The sequence below is a fragment of the Siniperca chuatsi genome, linkage group LG17 (assembly GCF_020085105.1).
Source record: "Siniperca chuatsi isolate FFG_IHB_CAS linkage group LG17, ASM2008510v1, whole genome shotgun sequence".
NCBI classification, from domain to species: Eukaryota; Metazoa; Chordata; class Actinopteri; order Centrarchiformes; family Sinipercidae; genus Siniperca; species Siniperca chuatsi.
In genome coordinates, this window is record NC_058058.1 from 11,595,948 (window position 1) to 11,610,846 (window position 14,899).

A 14,899-nucleotide genomic window follows, 5' to 3' on the forward strand; every position below is an offset into this window, starting at 1 on the left:
TGCAGAAGATTAGGGAGGATCACCAGAATGGCGGTAGCCAAAATTTTAAAAATATTGAGGTCAGGTTCCCCTAACACACCCCTCACCACCCTAAGAACATTTTGAGAAACCAAAACATTTCACAAAAATGCTTTATTAATTTATGATTTTGTTGGTCTAAAAGTAGTCACAGTTAAACAAATTGAGTTTAAAAATACTGGAATAATAATATACCCATCATGTATAAGCTTTAATTGTAGAATGTAACCTCCCCTCTGTTTACTAAAACCCACAGATTACTGAATAACTAGATTTTTCAGATACTGTAAATTGATGTTCATACACACTCGATCCGTTAGGGGCGCTAATGCCCTGCAGTTGTTTACAACTGATAAACAGAAGAAGAAGAAACACCTGCGCAGAAAGCTGCGCAGTTGGTTCTTTAATCAAGAGTGATGGAGGCGAATGTTTTGATGGAGTATAGAGACTAAAAAAGCTCCGGTTTTGTGGCGTCAAACACAACTGCTGCATCAACCGTTGTTGTATTATGTGCTGTAACAGATCTGAGACGAATTTAATTTGACTAAGCAAGAAAGGATCGGTTAGCTAATATCGTTTGTTGCGGCGGCCTAGCTAACATTAGCTAGCGCTGTGAAGTTGGGACATAGCTTTCATTTAATGAGCTCACTGTGAGGCCCTCTTTTAACCTGCTGTGTTTTTCATGACACCACAGCTCCACCGGGAACTATATCATTATCTGTGTGGCTATATTGATCAAAGATTACCTTACCTTTAATTGAAGTAAGCTCGTCGGAAAGCGTGAGTACGGCTTCTTGAGACATAATCAAGGGGAAGTGGTTATCCATGTCCACGAGTTACTCCAGATTAATACTCTTTAATAACATCAGCAAACATGTCTTTAGTTGCTTATGGCAGCAGTGATGATAGTGACTCAGAAGAAACCTCGACCTCTGCCGCACCGGAGAGCAAAGTCAGCACAGGGGGGCTCTTCTCTCTCCTACCTGCTCCTAAAAAGCCAAGATCAGCAGGAGGAAACTATGGACCAAACAAGGAGACAAAAGCGAATCCTTCAGCAGGGGACGGCACGTCAAGCGACGACCTAGATCCTCAGCCATCTAAAGGAGGCTTATTTTCTAGCCTGCCTAAGCCGAGGAAGCGAACAGAGCCTGTCAAGATCACTGTACCACAGATCCAGAGACGGGATGTGAGTAACGAGTCGGATCAGCCGTTTGCGTTTACATATTGTAGCTCCTGTGGTATTTGATCAGGTTGTAATTCATAATCTATGTACTTCTTGTCCATAGTCAGACTCTGATGATGATGAACCAGCAAAAAAGAAACTACAACCTCAGGTAAAAATCTCTCTCACTGTGTGCGACTACATTCACAGTTAGCTGAATTGTGGTTCTTACCCAAGTTAGTTTTATTCAAAATGGTTTAATGAACTCTCAAACCTATTTTTTAAAGAATTAATATTAAAGCAGGGCTGATGACAGAATAAAATGTTACCTCATTTCCATCCCAGGTAATACAAGAATAATTCAGCTGTCATGTGTGACCTTTTCATAATCACATTATGGGATTGTGTACATGTGATATAAAGCTTATTTGTAACACAAAACACTGGAGTTTAACTAGCATCCAGAATGTTTAGCATGTAAACACTCTAGTTTTTGACAGAGCCTTATTGTACCAGTGACAGCTTAGATTTAACTCTGCCACCTCCCTGTGTCATGTCTCCTCTGATGTTCTTTTTAACATTTCTACTCCTTCAGTATGGCTATAAATACACAAAAATGGAGGGAACTAATGACACAGAATATTTTATTTCATCCCTTTTCCGTAGTATACAAACAGTATCAGACTACAGTGATGTAGCTGCCATTCCCTGAACTCACACTGCCCCTTTCCATCCATATCTTGTGCCTCTTCCAGGGTGCAGGTTCAGGCCTTTCCTCCCTTCTACCACAACCCAAAAACCTGACAGTGAAGGAGACCGATAGACTCCTGATTCCTCACACACTCACCAAGCGCCAAGAACCGAAAGTACCCAAGCCTGGAACACCTGCTCAGGGTCTGCTTGGTTCTAGTGCATCCCCCTCTGCTATCAAAGCTGCAGCAAAGTCAGCCGCCCTGCAGCTGGCTAGACAAATAGCCACTGACGACCAGGATAACGAGGAGGACATAACCCCACAGAACTACTTTTCTCTGGGCGAGAGCTCCCAGCCTCTCCCTGCAGTTGTCCCAAGCTTAGACCCTGAGCCAGGGGCCCCTGTAGAGCTTCTCCCTCTTGCACCTGCAGATGAACCTGGTCAGTCAGACGCCCCTCTCGACTTCGGGGGGAACCATGAAGGAGCTGGTGCATGGGGAGGTCAATATCCTCAGTATCAACAGCCCATGGCAGGCCCAGAAGCTTTGCCTCAGGTAATCATCACTCATGCAGTACCTTTTATACTGTATATACATGTCAGCCAAGTGGCTTTAGATTCAGATTACACTGACCATGTTTAAATTTACTTGAGTAATTACACAAACTGAGGTATTTAAGAACAAGTTGACAAAGGCCAATCCAGTTTGAAATATAGTCCTCTTGTAAGTGCTGGATTATCTTGTTAAAAGTCAGCTCATCAGATCTAAGTGCAGTCACTTGCATGTTATCCAGTCATGTACTACAGATACTGTTTAAAGTATAGATGCTAATTTGAAACACTCACAAATACAAGAAGAGCACCTTAACATCCATAGAAATACTTTATAGCCTTAAGTCTGTCTAGTGTGTGCAGTGGCATCCTTGTTTTGCCATACAGAAACATTAACCATGCACAATTTCCATTAGTCTCTAGTGCACAGAAGGGCTGTCAGCATCCCAAGTAAGCTACCTGCTTGAACTACGGTAGTTGAGGGAAAACCAGAAGTCTTCTGCACAAATCAAAAAACGAGAGCGATCAATTATAGACATTAAAGAGATATAAACCAGTGAAAATGGAACATGAATTTAAGTGACATCCCAAACATTTTGTCCTTGGACAGGGATATTATAATGAACCATACTACCAAGATCCTAACTCCGGACTGACAGAGGCTGAAGAGCCTGGCCACTCTGCCATGTTTGATGATGAAGCGGTAAGAAGAATGCTGCTTTTTCTATCGTATATTGTTTTGCTATATAAGTCCATACTTTATAAATAGGTTAATTCTTGATGTTTTTGCAGCTGCATCATGCTTTTGACTATGTCAAATAAAGGCAAAAAGCCAGCAGTTCCCCCCCCCCCCAAAAAAAAGTGAAATGGTGCTGCAGCATTATGATTCCATGACCTTCAAGACAGGTTGAAAATGTTGTTTGACTGATACAAGCAAATTTGTGCTGTACTTCAGTTCATGCGGCTGCAAGGGAAACGGAACAGGGGCAAAGAGGAGGTGAAGTTTCTGGAGATCAAAGGTGACGACCAGCTGAGTGGCAACCAGCAGTGGATGACCAAGAGCATGACAGAAGAGAAGCAGAACCGTCAGTCCTTCAGCAAGGTGACCTGACTACATCTCTATCACTGTGGGGTCTTGCATTGGAGGCCCAGAATTAACAGGGTTGGAACATTGTGCTTTGGGTTTATGTTCAGGTTTTTGCTCAGCTTCTGGAAAGTGGAAGGATTTTGTTTGCTTTTTCTCACTATTGATTTACACTCAGTTGAGACTGGGAACATCTAAAGCTCTGCAGCCATAAAATGTTTGATGTGGTGGAATCTAAAAATATCTCATGGCCTGATTCAACGGATTCTTATTTCTCTTACGTGAACATTCACAAGGAAGGAATGGCTTTGGTAATTTGACTCTTGAAGTTTCTAAACTCAAAAAATGCAGATGGGCTGTTACAAAAATAATTTCATGCAAGTCAAAAAGCATAAAAAATCCAAACATGTCCTGATTGCTCATGAGCCTTTTTGCAAAAAAACAACACATGCATCACAATAGATTTAACTTAATGTAACATCTACTTTTTCATTTCTGCAGAAAAAAGGAGAACAGCCTACAGGACAGCAGCGACGCAAACATCAGATAACGTATCTCATTCACCAGGTGAGTGCTGCGAAAGCATGAATTATACTTTCCGCATTTGTGCGATGTAAATTTTGTCATCTTCACATGTTTGCGTATCAGGGTCTCTACAGGACTACACCTGACATTTGAGAAATTGTCTTATTGTTCAGCCTGTTTTGAACCAAAATCTTTTCTCATCTTTCTGCCCTGTGCACACGGTAATGTGTCACAAAGTCACCCTGTGCCAATATTCATCTCACGTTGTTTAATCTAAAAAATAGACCATTTAGTAACCCAGAGTTGTTTTTTCTTCTGCTAATTCTCTGGATCAATAGGCAGTATTTCCCCAAACGTCAGCGTAGTCCTTGAAATGCTACATTATAATTCTTTGACAGCAGGATTTAAGGGGTAGGGATTCAGAGTTCAAGGTTAGTACCCAGCGGTGCATTTGTTGTGCAGATGGGAGATTCAGCATTCCAGAGTTAAAAACAAGACATCACAGTGATACAGATTCAAAGGACATCAAAACAAAATCCATTAAAACAAGTATCATCATATTATCAAAAATAGTATCAAAGTATTCAAGTAAGTTCACTGTTGTAACTAAACACAAACAGAATATATTGTAACTAAGGCAAGAGATTCTAGTGCAAGACTGACTCAGCAAAATTCGAAATTCATAGATGAGTTTTCAGTTGGTTTTGAAGGTGATGAAGAGCAGGATGAGAGTCACAGAGTCTGCAGTCCCAGTGTGACATGTCTGCACACGTTCAGCTCCAGGTTGTTGGCCGCCATGCTTACTTGTACAAAGCAAACCTCAAGCTTCGTGTTGACTGCTGTATGCCTGAGGTTTAAACCACAAGGTATTCAAACAGAAAAGCTATTTTTTTAAAAAAAGCATTTCTCTTAACTTTGCCAGTATTTTTTTTTTGTTTAACTTTCAGAGTAACTGGCTGTTCAATCATGTTGGGTGTTCTTCTATCACACAACAGGTTTTATTTTTACACCATGGATGGTATTCAAAGTTGAGATAAGCGCACAGGGTGGGGATTTATTTGCATTGTTAAGCTAGTTGGTATTCAGAGCTCATATTTGTCCGTGTACTCGCTCAGGCTTTTGGCTTCTCTAACACCTCTCCCCCCCAACAGTTTACCATTTTTAAATTGTAGCACTTGAAATTTAATGAAAACAGATTTGGCCAGCGGACTAGATCTTTTTTTTTTTCCTTTAGAAAAATTGGTTAAAATTACCAAAAGATAACATCTAATCAGTGTTTTCTCATTTGAAAGGCATTATGTGTATGACATTTATGCTTACCAAGAATTTTACGTGACTTTCCTCTTTCACAGGCAAAGGAACGGGAGTTGGAGCTGAAGAACAACTGGGCAGATAACAAGCTAACTCGCCGGCAGACCCAGGCCAAATATGGTTTCTAAATGTCACTCTGTGGACTCTTGCAGGCATGTGGAAACCCTGCATCAGAAAGTAGAGTAGAGGTTTCCAGATTTCCCTACACAAAGGGAAAATGTGTGCTTGGGAAGAAACTATACACACCTTAATACAGATTATCCCCTCCTGCCCTCCCTCCTCCTATATTTGTGTTGAATTGTTAATACTCAGTAGTTCTTTTGGTCAACCGTTTGATAAGATGTTACTCCTGTACCAAAAATCCAGTCACAGTAAATATAGGCGCTATACCTTCATAGCAATGTAACCATGTTTTTAAGGTACCTGTGGCCAGTCAGTGGGAGAGATGATGTAATGTGACTCTGAAGTGGCCATTTTAAATGTTTTCCTTTTGAATGTGTATGCTTCCTGTTCATACAGCGAACATTGATGTATGACTCCTTTTTTTGTGTGTGTGATAAAGATAGATGACGCTACAAACCAGGTTTGGTTCTCTGGCAGTCACGTTAGTAAAATGTTGCCGTTGATAATGAGAAATTAACTGGAGTCATTAGAAAGCTGTGACACATGACATATTTATACGCTGAATCAACAACTTTGTAATAAAAAAATAAAGATGTTGGAATACATGTTGCAGTTGCTCATGAGGACTCATTGAATTAAGGGCGTAAAAGTTGTCTGTGTCTATATTTCATCCTTAATTTTTTTCTTCTTTTTAAATTTTCTGATTCTCATTTTTCTGAAAACTCAGCTAAGTTGTGAAGGAACATACCTGCATCTTAAGTTTTACAGAAATGAATTGCCAGAGAACCAAACATGCATTTCAGTTTCAGCTGGTTCTTTAGCTACCATCTGAGAACCATCAGAGAGAACCTGGCTGCATCCCACACGCATCTTACAGATTCAGTTTTCTCCTAAATCCCAATGATTGATGATTGGTGCCGTCAAAATGAATCAGGAATATCTGTGTATGTGGCTTGTCCACTGCCAGTGAGCCAGAAGAAGATGCTGAAGACTGATAAGGGAAACTGCTGTGAACTGTTCAATGGGGTGAAACTAAATACAGAGCTTCATATGTAAACTATGGCTAGGTGTGGTGGCGGCTCTGTAGACGTCCATTACTGTACCAACACGACACAACCTGATCTGCCTCCAAACTTACTCTGATGTTTGGCAGAAACATACCAGCAGTCCAGGATATCGATTCCCTTCATAGTCATGGTACATACCGCCTGCAGGACTCGTGTCACTGGCCAAACAGCCCAAAGCAAGCAGCTGACAGTCTGAATACATATCCTCCCTCACACATACCTTAGAGACAGGAATATAAATTAGAGCTTAAACTGACTGAATGTTTCTTGTGCGAGTTCCAGCTTTTTTTCTTTATCCTTGACATCTCTTGGACAGTGCAAAGGGAGTTTGGGTGAAATAATGAGAAGATTTCTTTAAAATTAATCAGACATTCACGGCACTCTTTGGTTAATTTCACATCTGTGTCTCCTGGGACAAAAACAAGCAGACACTAAACACAGACACTGACATTACAGATTCAGTGACTAACATGTTTGATGGCATTGCTGGGAAAAAGAAATGTTCCATTATACTTCTGTTACACGTATTGTGCAGTTCAAATTCATGAATAAATCTTTTCCTTTCCTGGCTCCTACCTTTGAATGCAACTGGGTAGTTTTTGGGTATGTCTGGTATCACAATGATGCAGGTATGGTTACAAAAGATCAGTGTATCCAACTATAATTTAGTTATAATTGAGTTCACATGGAACATTTCCAAACATAACACTTCATTTTCCTTTGATGTAAAACCAATAGAGTTCCTCCCGCAGGATCTTTTTTTTTAACATTGTGGTAGGTCAACCAGCTGAGAGGCAACAGTGTTGTTTCCCACAATACTTCACTCAACAACACTGTTTACAGTGGTTCAAAGTTGGCTTAACATTCAGTTGCAATATTTGTACACTACATTATTCTTTTTTTAAATGGCATGTCCACATACATGAGAAGGATGCACCCTTTAAGTAAACATTTTAATAATCACGCAGACAAGTTTTTATGCATGTATAATGTGTATTATAGATACAATATCCATTGTAAGTCTATGAACATCATCATTTGGAGTCCTTTAATCTTTTTTGTGTCTGTCACTTGGTGGTGCTGTTGTGTCTTCACCCGTCTGTGTCCTCGCGGCTCCTGCCGAGTCTGAAACTTCACTAACTTGACTCACAGAGTCTTTACCAGCATCAGCTTCCACAGCAGCTTCCTCCTCATCTGCAGGTTCTGAAATATCTGCGGCTGCCTGCTGCTGCGTTTGTGTTTTCAACTGCTGCTGATAACTTGCAGACGGGTCTTCATATGGCACCAGTGACACGGGGATGCGAACGGTGTCCATGCCATTAACCTGGAAGATTAGAAGATGAAGAATAAGCAGTCTTTGGTAGGATAACAGCCTTAACCTACTTCTGTTTAGTGCTGTTTTTAATTGTTTCTGGGTGTGGGAGAGTGACATGAAGAAGTTCTGTTGGTGGAGAACTAACAAAAGGTTCAAGGTACTTCTCTACAGAAAATGTTAGCTATTTTTTTTTTTTTTTTTTTATACATGTGGCTGCTGCATTTTTAAAGAATAAAATGTGTTTATGTCTCTTGCAACATGCAGTACCCATATGTATAAAAAACCTCTTAACATCTTCAACACTGCTAGTTGTTTGGAATCAATTGCTCCTATGTAGTAAAAAGGCTCATATAGCGTGGAGCTACACTTGCCACAAATGTTTGATAATAAACATTTCTTACCGTAACTTCACACCAGTAGTCACCCAAGTCCTTGACGGACTCAAATGGAAGACTCAGTGCCTGAGGTGGCACAACAACTCCCAGCTAAGGAAATGTTTTATTAAAGTAAAAAAAAAAAAAAAAAAAATTACTTTTATGTTCAGCAGAAGCACTTACTTAATGTCAAACAAGACATTTCTCAGTGTTTTGACCAGATAATGTAATGTAGGGGAAAATAGAAAAGAGAAGACAAAGACCTTCTTGAGAAACTGCCTGCAGACGACCTCTTTAGTGACCTGAAATTCATCCGAGGGCATTTTGTTTATCTTCAACTTGGAGCGTTTAAGAAACTCCACTGTCTGTTAAAAAAAAACAAAAAAAACATCAGGAAACCTTTGTTAAAAAACCGGCAGCTGTTGTTCATCTCTTAATAACGTGAACTCAAGCACTGGACCCAAATATTGAAGAAAATCTGGGGAAAATCAAATGCTTTCAAATAACTTCAGTAGATGAAAACTCACCAATTGTCCAGTGCGGGTTTGGACTCTTTCTTCTGGCTTCCCCTCACGCAAAAGCTGGTAAACAAGGTGATGATGATCAATAGCTATACATTGCTATCGAATATGTGTAATAAATACGTATTAAAATGCAATACACACTCTTAACTCCTCAGCAAACATCTGTTTGTTCTCCGGTGATGGATACACTGCCAGGCCTTGAGGCAGCAGCTTATTTCTGCCAACAGACTTTTTCACAAACACAGTGTCTCCTCGCCCACCAAGCTCTGTCAGAACAAACCAAGATATTTCCATAATGTAAAGGAGTTTTAATTGGTGCAAAGAAAAGATTGAAATACATTTGATTACTTCCTGTTACAGCTCACAAATCTGAGGTTTATGTGATCCGTTGAGAGCACTGCAGATACTCACTGGGTACTGTCTGAGTCAGGATGAGCTCCATCTTCTCCTTGGGAACGTGTTTGGTGTCTTCAACCAACTTGTAGATTCGGTGTCTTCGGGGGTGAAGCCTCGGTGGACTGCCTACTTTAGATAAGGGCACCTGCCACCAGCGCTCCACCACAACTGTGTTCTGTGGAAACATCAAGCACAAACTTTTATGTCTGTGGTTACGTCCTCGTGAAAAGCAAATGTTGTTACAAAAGTGAACTGTAGCCTTCACAAAGCTGCAATCTATGTTAATATTTGTTATCTTTGCTGTCCAGCAAAACACTGTAGTGAGGATGTTACTAAGGGTGGACCCAGTTCTTTATATTTTCCCACTTACGCTGACCACCACCTGTTAGTATACACGTCGTTTCTAAAAGACTCATTGAAAAGGTACAAAACAAGTTGAGTTTCAGACATCCACCTTGATATAGCATTTTATGTTTAAGGGCTGTTAAGTGACAATGAAAAAACACATTTCCAACATCAGCAATGAAAATAAAATATCAATGTTTCTTCTTAAAGCTAATATCGGATGGCACTGACGCTGATAAGGTATAACAAGTTTCCTAAACTTGACTTTTAGAGATCAGGATCTTCTGAACACAAAACAAATATCCCAAAAGGATGAATAGATTAGTTGATAGGCAGAAACTTTATCAACAACACAGCTTTATAAGTGATCTATTCCCATTACATTTAATCAAGGAAAAAATTACAAATATTCTTTGGTTACAGGTTCTGAAAGTTTAGAATTGGCTGCATGTCTTTGTTTTCTGTCATTTTAAATTGAATATCTTTGGGGTTTGGACTGTTAGTTGGACAAAACAAGTAATTAAAGAAGAAATCTTTGGGAAGACATAATTTAACCTTTTCACTATTTTATGACATTTTATGTACTATGCGATTTATTGTAATAAATATAATGGACAGATGAATTAAAGGAAATAATCTTTACTGTCAGACCTACAACATTAGACTCATTTGATCATGCAGTGTGTCTAATGTGTGTGTGCAGAAAAAAATAACCTTTCAAGCACTGTAACATAGAATTTAAAAATACTTTTGTGTTCAAGGATGTATGAGACTCCTGCAGTTTCAAACACTGACAGATAGTTTTATTATTTTGTTAAAAGGTGCAGAGACACTGACCTGAGCAGGAGTCAGAGAGAAGCTCCTGACAGCAGGCTGGCTGAGCAGAGCCTGAAGGACACGGCGGCCGGAGCTCCACATGTTCATTCAACACCGCACTTCACCACCTTCAACTGTTTTATTCAGACAGATCACTAAAAGCTTCACTGCAGCCTTGGCTTAGCCACCTCCACCATCTAATGATTCCTCTACCACCGGTCAGATAACCGCAGCATGTATGTTAGCTTAATGCTAACTGGCGTTGGTTGGTTGTGTGACGTAAAAGGACCCCACCCGCTGTAATAGTAGTCCCGAAAAAGGCCTGAATTAAAAATCATAACCTTGGATAATGTCAAAATTTGTGTTTAAACTTTATCACAACTAACCTTATTCGCTTCGTCTAACGTGACTGAATCTAAATTTTCAGGCTTTTCAATTTCAATCTTTCTTTTTTCTTGTCTTTTTTATTTGTACTGAATATGTTTACATTGTGAAGGCAATTCATTTATACATTTTATGAAGAAAATGTAAAAAAACAACAACCCTACAAGCTTTTTGTATCTTCTGTCTCTTATGTTTTTATTATGTACCATTTATTGTTAATTTTAAGAACCCCCATTAGCTAATGCTACAGCAATTAGCTACTCTTTCTGGGTCCCACAGTAAAGTTCACAAAAATATTACAGGTACAAACATATCACAGCATACAGAATATACCATAGGATGTACATAAATATGTAATTGATCATGGCTAAATTAAATGCTATGTTAAATGCATCAGGATGCATACAAATAGCCTTATTATAGAGCACCTTAAGACCAGCTGAAAATCTTGACCTCCAGTGTTTTAAACTCTCACCTTGCTGCAGTGATGTAGCAGTCTACGCCACAATGTGCCAGTACACAGTGACATCACTGTTGGGTGTGGTCACTTTTTTGGTTTATGTTTAAAACTGTTTATGTGGCAAACATAGCCACGTTTAAGCTTCATTTTGCAGGTGATCATTATCAAAGCATCAGATAGAGACAAGAATCAAATCCAGCATTTCTTTATTCAAGCCCTCACCTCTAGCCAAATCATGTTCATCTCACACCGTGTAACTGCTGGTGGTGGTGACAAGACAACCAGACGATCATTGGGTGCGTAGCAGTACCCAGGATTTTTTTTACACAATTAAATCATGCAAACAGCATATCAAACTTTTAATGTCAAGCAATACTGCACAAATTATTGTTACAATAAGATCTTAAGTGGTGCAATTAAGAAAAATTATTCCACTGCAGAAAAAAACATCACACACACACAGAGCAGAGTATAATATAAAAACACAATACCAATGACTATTTATTCTCCATCTCAATATTAGCTGCCACTAGATTATCTAACGTCTTCTATCTTCTTGATTTTGGTGTCAGCAGGAAGCACGTGATGTGACAGTGCTATTGTGTGAAAGCGATGTGAGAATAATTAATATTGAATGAAGCCGGACAGAGCTCAGCACCATGTGCAACAGAAAATGTCAAAATGTTGCTAAAATGTTACTTGAGGCTCAAAAAGTAAGACACCTTTCTTCAAGCCTTTACAGGACGACTGCAGAAAGAAACATCTTATGACAGTTTTGAGAGCTGCTGTTTAAATACTTTTACTTGTAGCTGCCTACAACTTTTATACCTATTGTGAAACTATAAAAACTACCACAAATAATAAAAATAACCCACAGCAACAGAATCACTACTGTCAAGTTTAATTCCTGTCAAACCCTTTGCAAAGGTACGTTCCTGAGACATTTGGACACATGAACAATGATTTGAATCACACATCACCAGCAGTGGGTTCTTCACTCAACGTGCCATAGAAAGTATTGCGGTTGGGTATCAATCTGCCTCTTGCAATTACAGTGTAACAGCAGGTCAGTAGAGCGAAGCAAAAACCACAGACAAACATGAGAGTCATAATGACCCACACCAGGGTGGTGACGCTGAAGGCAAACTGGTAGGTTGTCTTCTGGCAGTATGGAGCTGCTCCAGGTGTGTAGTTGGGAGGATATACAGGATAAACCCAACTAGTGCCTACAGGGGAACATTTCAGAACATATCAATTCAGTTTGGAGTTGAAACTACACACTAAACTGAACTTAAAGGCCCTGAAAACAGCTTTTTAGTATGAGTGATGGGATCCAACATGAACACACATTTTTATCCCAAAATTAGAACAGTTATAGTTATTTCACACGAGAGATTTCTGCCTGCGCTGTTCTCGCTTGTTTGAAATGGGTGTGACTCGGTGAGAAAAAAGATGATGTCACGTGCTTCCGTGCACCAATCAGGATTCAGTAACATTTGAATCAGAATCTGATGACAGTTGCTGGGTTGTTTGGTCACTGTCAACCGAATCGGATCAAACCACACCCACACAGTCCTGATGGAGCAGATTACCTGAGTTTCTGAGTGTTAAACTCTTAAAGATGTTTTTTTTTTTAAGCCCCTGAAATTACGTTGCTTGATTCCATGCAAGAATGTAGAGTCTAGAGAGATTTATCTTGGTTTAAACATAACATCGCGCCTACATTTTCTCCCACCTGCAATGAACCAGCCGAAACTGAAGAGGTGCAGGAGGGTCACGCAGGACGAGCTCAGGATGAAGACAATGCCGTCACCCCAGGCGCTCTTGGTGTAGGTCAGAGACAAAGAGAGGAGGCTGCTTGCTCCCAGCACTATCAGGTAGATGGGGATGTAGGGCTGTATTGGACAACGGTGCAGATGTGTAGCCCCTATGATGCAGGTGTCCAGAACCAGAAAAATGTCAATTTTAACATGGGATTATGAAAAAGATTCCAAAACGTACTGCTTGCTGTCAAAAATCAGAAAAATAACACACAAAACATTGCAGTGATCAAACAAAAGTAAACCCACCCAAACCAATGGCTGCAATCATAACCATCCACCAAATAATATTCACCACAACTACGAGAAAGGGAGAGGGAGAGGGTCAAGGTGTGGTATAGCAGTAAAACATAAAATAAGGCAGACATAAATGTGATGGAGTAAAGACTTCTAACCGATTGTTGAAATCTGCACGGCACGTTGAGGCCTTAATTCCACCTGTGGAGACGGGTTCATATCTGCAGTAAAGAAAGTAAGAGTCTTGTCACAGTTAGACACAGACATCAACAGGAAGAGGAGCTGCAGCAGCAGTGTTATACTGTACCTGTTCAGCTCTGATCGGAGACACTTTAAAGCCTTTTTCTTCTTCCAGTATTCAGTGAGTGTAGAACTATGCATGAGTCGGCGTTAGTCACTTCTCTTAACAAAGTGCCAACTTTGTTAACATCCTTTGCTGTTTTGGCAGGATGTTAAGACATACTGTTTCAAGCCAAAGCATTTCAACAACTGTTTCGCAACGCTTTCTGTGTTTAACCAGGAGGAAATAATGATAAACTCCGTTACTGTTATCTGATACAAACAATCTGCATGCAAAGCATGTTTTAAGCCACAAACCAGTCACATGGTGTCCTTCTATTTCTCTTGCAAACCACTTTTACATTTTGCAATTCATTGGACATAACCAATAGATCTAAGTGGGATTGCATGGTGCAGCCCGAGGGCTCAATTAATGTAATGAAAAGATGAAAGACTGTGTGGTGCACTTGCACAGGAGAAACTGTGTTATCAGCTCTCATCAGTGAGGTAGTAAACACACAGGGCGCACTTTCATCACACATTTTGTCATTTAATATTTTGTGTAGAGCAGTTGGACAGTAAAAACTGAGAGCTTATGATTGGTTTTGGTTTTCTTTGTAATTTCAGCACCAGGACTAAAAAAGAAATCAGTTAAAGTTAAAATACATATTATAAAACATATGTTAGTCTTGTCTGAATAATATTCAAATGATTTCTATAAGGTGTCTTTTACTTTGACACGACAGAGCGCTGTTTATTTTTTACAATGGTAACATCGTTGACTAGTTTGGAGTCTTTAGCTACAGTTTGACACTTAGTTTAGATCTAACAAGTGAAAGCAATATAGTGCAAAGCCAAATCCGGAGATGAAGAATTTTCGATCAAATCTTCAGATATGCAGTAGTACTCCCTAAGACTTGTAAACAGACTTTGATGTGTAAAACCTGTCCCCTTTAAAAGTGTTGTGTAAAATGTAAAAAATAATTTTCAAAGGTAACAGTAAACCATGCAAAGACAACAAAGCCAAGGTGAAATTAGCTATCTGCTTCAGTAAGAATGTGGCTCAAGTTCTGCAAGTCTTGAAACAGCGGTGTGACAGTTGGGTCTGTGATGCAAAGGTTGACACACTTGTTCCCTACCAGGTAGCTCGCCACCTCCACACACTTCAACGAGCCAGAACAGGATGTCACTGCCAACACAACCTGATGCCAAGTGCCTCTGCGGCAGCACTGCCGCCCTGTGACAATGAAACATGACCTCATACATCCGTCCTGGCGCAAACATAACTCCTGACAGCAATTCAAAGAGACACAGAACCACAAAACCTCTGCACATACAACAAATACCTGTATCAGTTCGACTGCTGGTCTTTTTCCCAGGTGGAGCGGTACATTATTGTTATTTATTTGGCTCATTTTG

At 39.8% G+C, this 14,899-nt stretch overlaps 3 protein-coding genes across 6 annotated transcripts; 1 reads left to right on the plus strand and 2 right to left on the minus strand.

The window, feature by feature from the left end:
• Positions 1 to 387: 387 nt before the first annotated feature.
• prcc (proline rich mitotic checkpoint control factor) lies at positions 388 to 7,105 on the plus strand. Its single transcript, XM_044172690.1, has 7 exons — positions 388 to 1,204; positions 1,305 to 1,352; positions 1,936 to 2,424; positions 3,031 to 3,123; positions 3,376 to 3,522; positions 4,006 to 4,071; positions 5,382 to 7,105. The coding sequence occupies exons 1-7, from the start codon at positions 893 to 895 to the stop codon at positions 5,466 to 5,468; spliced, it is 1,242 nt and encodes a 413-aa protein (XP_044028625.1). The 5' UTR covers positions 388 to 892; the 3' UTR covers positions 5,469 to 7,105.
• Positions 7,106 to 7,503: 398 nt separating this feature from the next.
• On the minus strand, positions 7,504 to 10,592 carry mrpl9 (mitochondrial ribosomal protein L9). The gene is made up of 7 exons (XM_044172709.1): positions 10,322 to 10,592; positions 9,155 to 9,314; positions 8,885 to 9,009; positions 8,747 to 8,800; positions 8,483 to 8,584; positions 8,247 to 8,330; positions 7,504 to 7,854 (listed from the first exon to the last, which is right to left on the minus strand). The coding sequence occupies exons 1-7, from the start codon at positions 10,406 to 10,408 to the stop codon at positions 7,579 to 7,581; spliced, it is 888 nt and encodes a 295-aa protein (XP_044028644.1). The 5' UTR covers positions 10,409 to 10,592; the 3' UTR covers positions 7,504 to 7,578.
• Positions 10,593 to 11,333: 741 nt separating this feature from the next.
• LOC122864922 (transmembrane protein 272-like) lies at positions 11,334 to 14,664 on the minus strand. 4 transcript variants are annotated; one of them, XM_044172712.1, is made up of 5 exons: positions 13,509 to 14,664; positions 13,360 to 13,422; positions 13,214 to 13,264; positions 12,880 to 13,071; positions 11,334 to 12,370 (listed from the first exon to the last, which is right to left on the minus strand). In XM_044172712.1, exons 2-5 carry the CDS (start codon positions 13,418 to 13,420, stop codon positions 12,114 to 12,116), a joined length of 561 nt encoding a protein of 186 aa, XP_044028647.1. In that variant the 5' UTR covers positions 13,421 to 13,422; positions 13,509 to 14,664; the 3' UTR covers positions 11,334 to 12,113. The 4 variants fall into 4 exon arrangements, with proteins under 4 accessions (XP_044028647.1, XP_044028646.1, XP_044028649.1 ...); XM_044172711.1 differs by having other exon boundaries at positions 12,868 to 13,071; XM_044172714.1 differs by lacking the exon at positions 13,214 to 13,264.
• Between the last annotated feature and the right edge of the window lie 235 nt (positions 14,665 to 14,899).

Bases quoted from the DNA above. Each gene is read 5' to 3' on its own strand.
- mrpl9 (XM_044172709.1), bottom strand. From the start codon at position 10,408: ATGAACATGTGGAGCTCCGGCCGCCGTGTCCTTCAGGCTCTGCTCAGC. The intron at 9,010-9,154 runs GTGAGTATCTGC...TTGTTCTGACAG, and splicing joins CCTGACTCAGACAGTACCCA to AGCTTGGTGGGCGAGGAGAC. The intron at 7,855-8,246 runs GTAAGAAATGTT...CTAATCTTCCAG, and splicing joins ACTACTGGTGTGAAGTTACG to GTTAATGGCATGGACACCGT.
- LOC122864922 (XM_044172711.1), bottom strand. From the start codon at position 13,420: ATGAACCCGTCTCCACAGGTGGAATTAAGGCCTCAACGTGCCGTGCAG. The intron at 13,265-13,359 runs GTTAGAAGTCTT...CCTTTCTCGTAG, and splicing joins CGTGCAGATTTCAACAATCG to TTGTGGTGAATATTATTTGG. The intron at 12,371-12,867 runs GTAGGCGCGATG...GTTCCCCTGTAG, and splicing joins CATTGCAGGTGGGAGAAAAT to GCACTAGTTGGGTTTATCCT.
- prcc (XM_044172690.1), top strand. From the start codon at position 893: ATGTCTTTAGTTGCTTATGGCAGCAGTGATGATAGTGACTCAGAAGAA. The intron at 1,353-1,935 runs GTAAAAATCTCT...TGCCTCTTCCAG, and splicing joins AAAAGAAACTACAACCTCAG to GGTGCAGGTTCAGGCCTTTC. The intron at 4,072-5,381 runs GTGAGTGCTGCG...CCTCTTTCACAG, and splicing joins TAACGTATCTCATTCACCAG to GCAAAGGAACGGGAGTTGGA.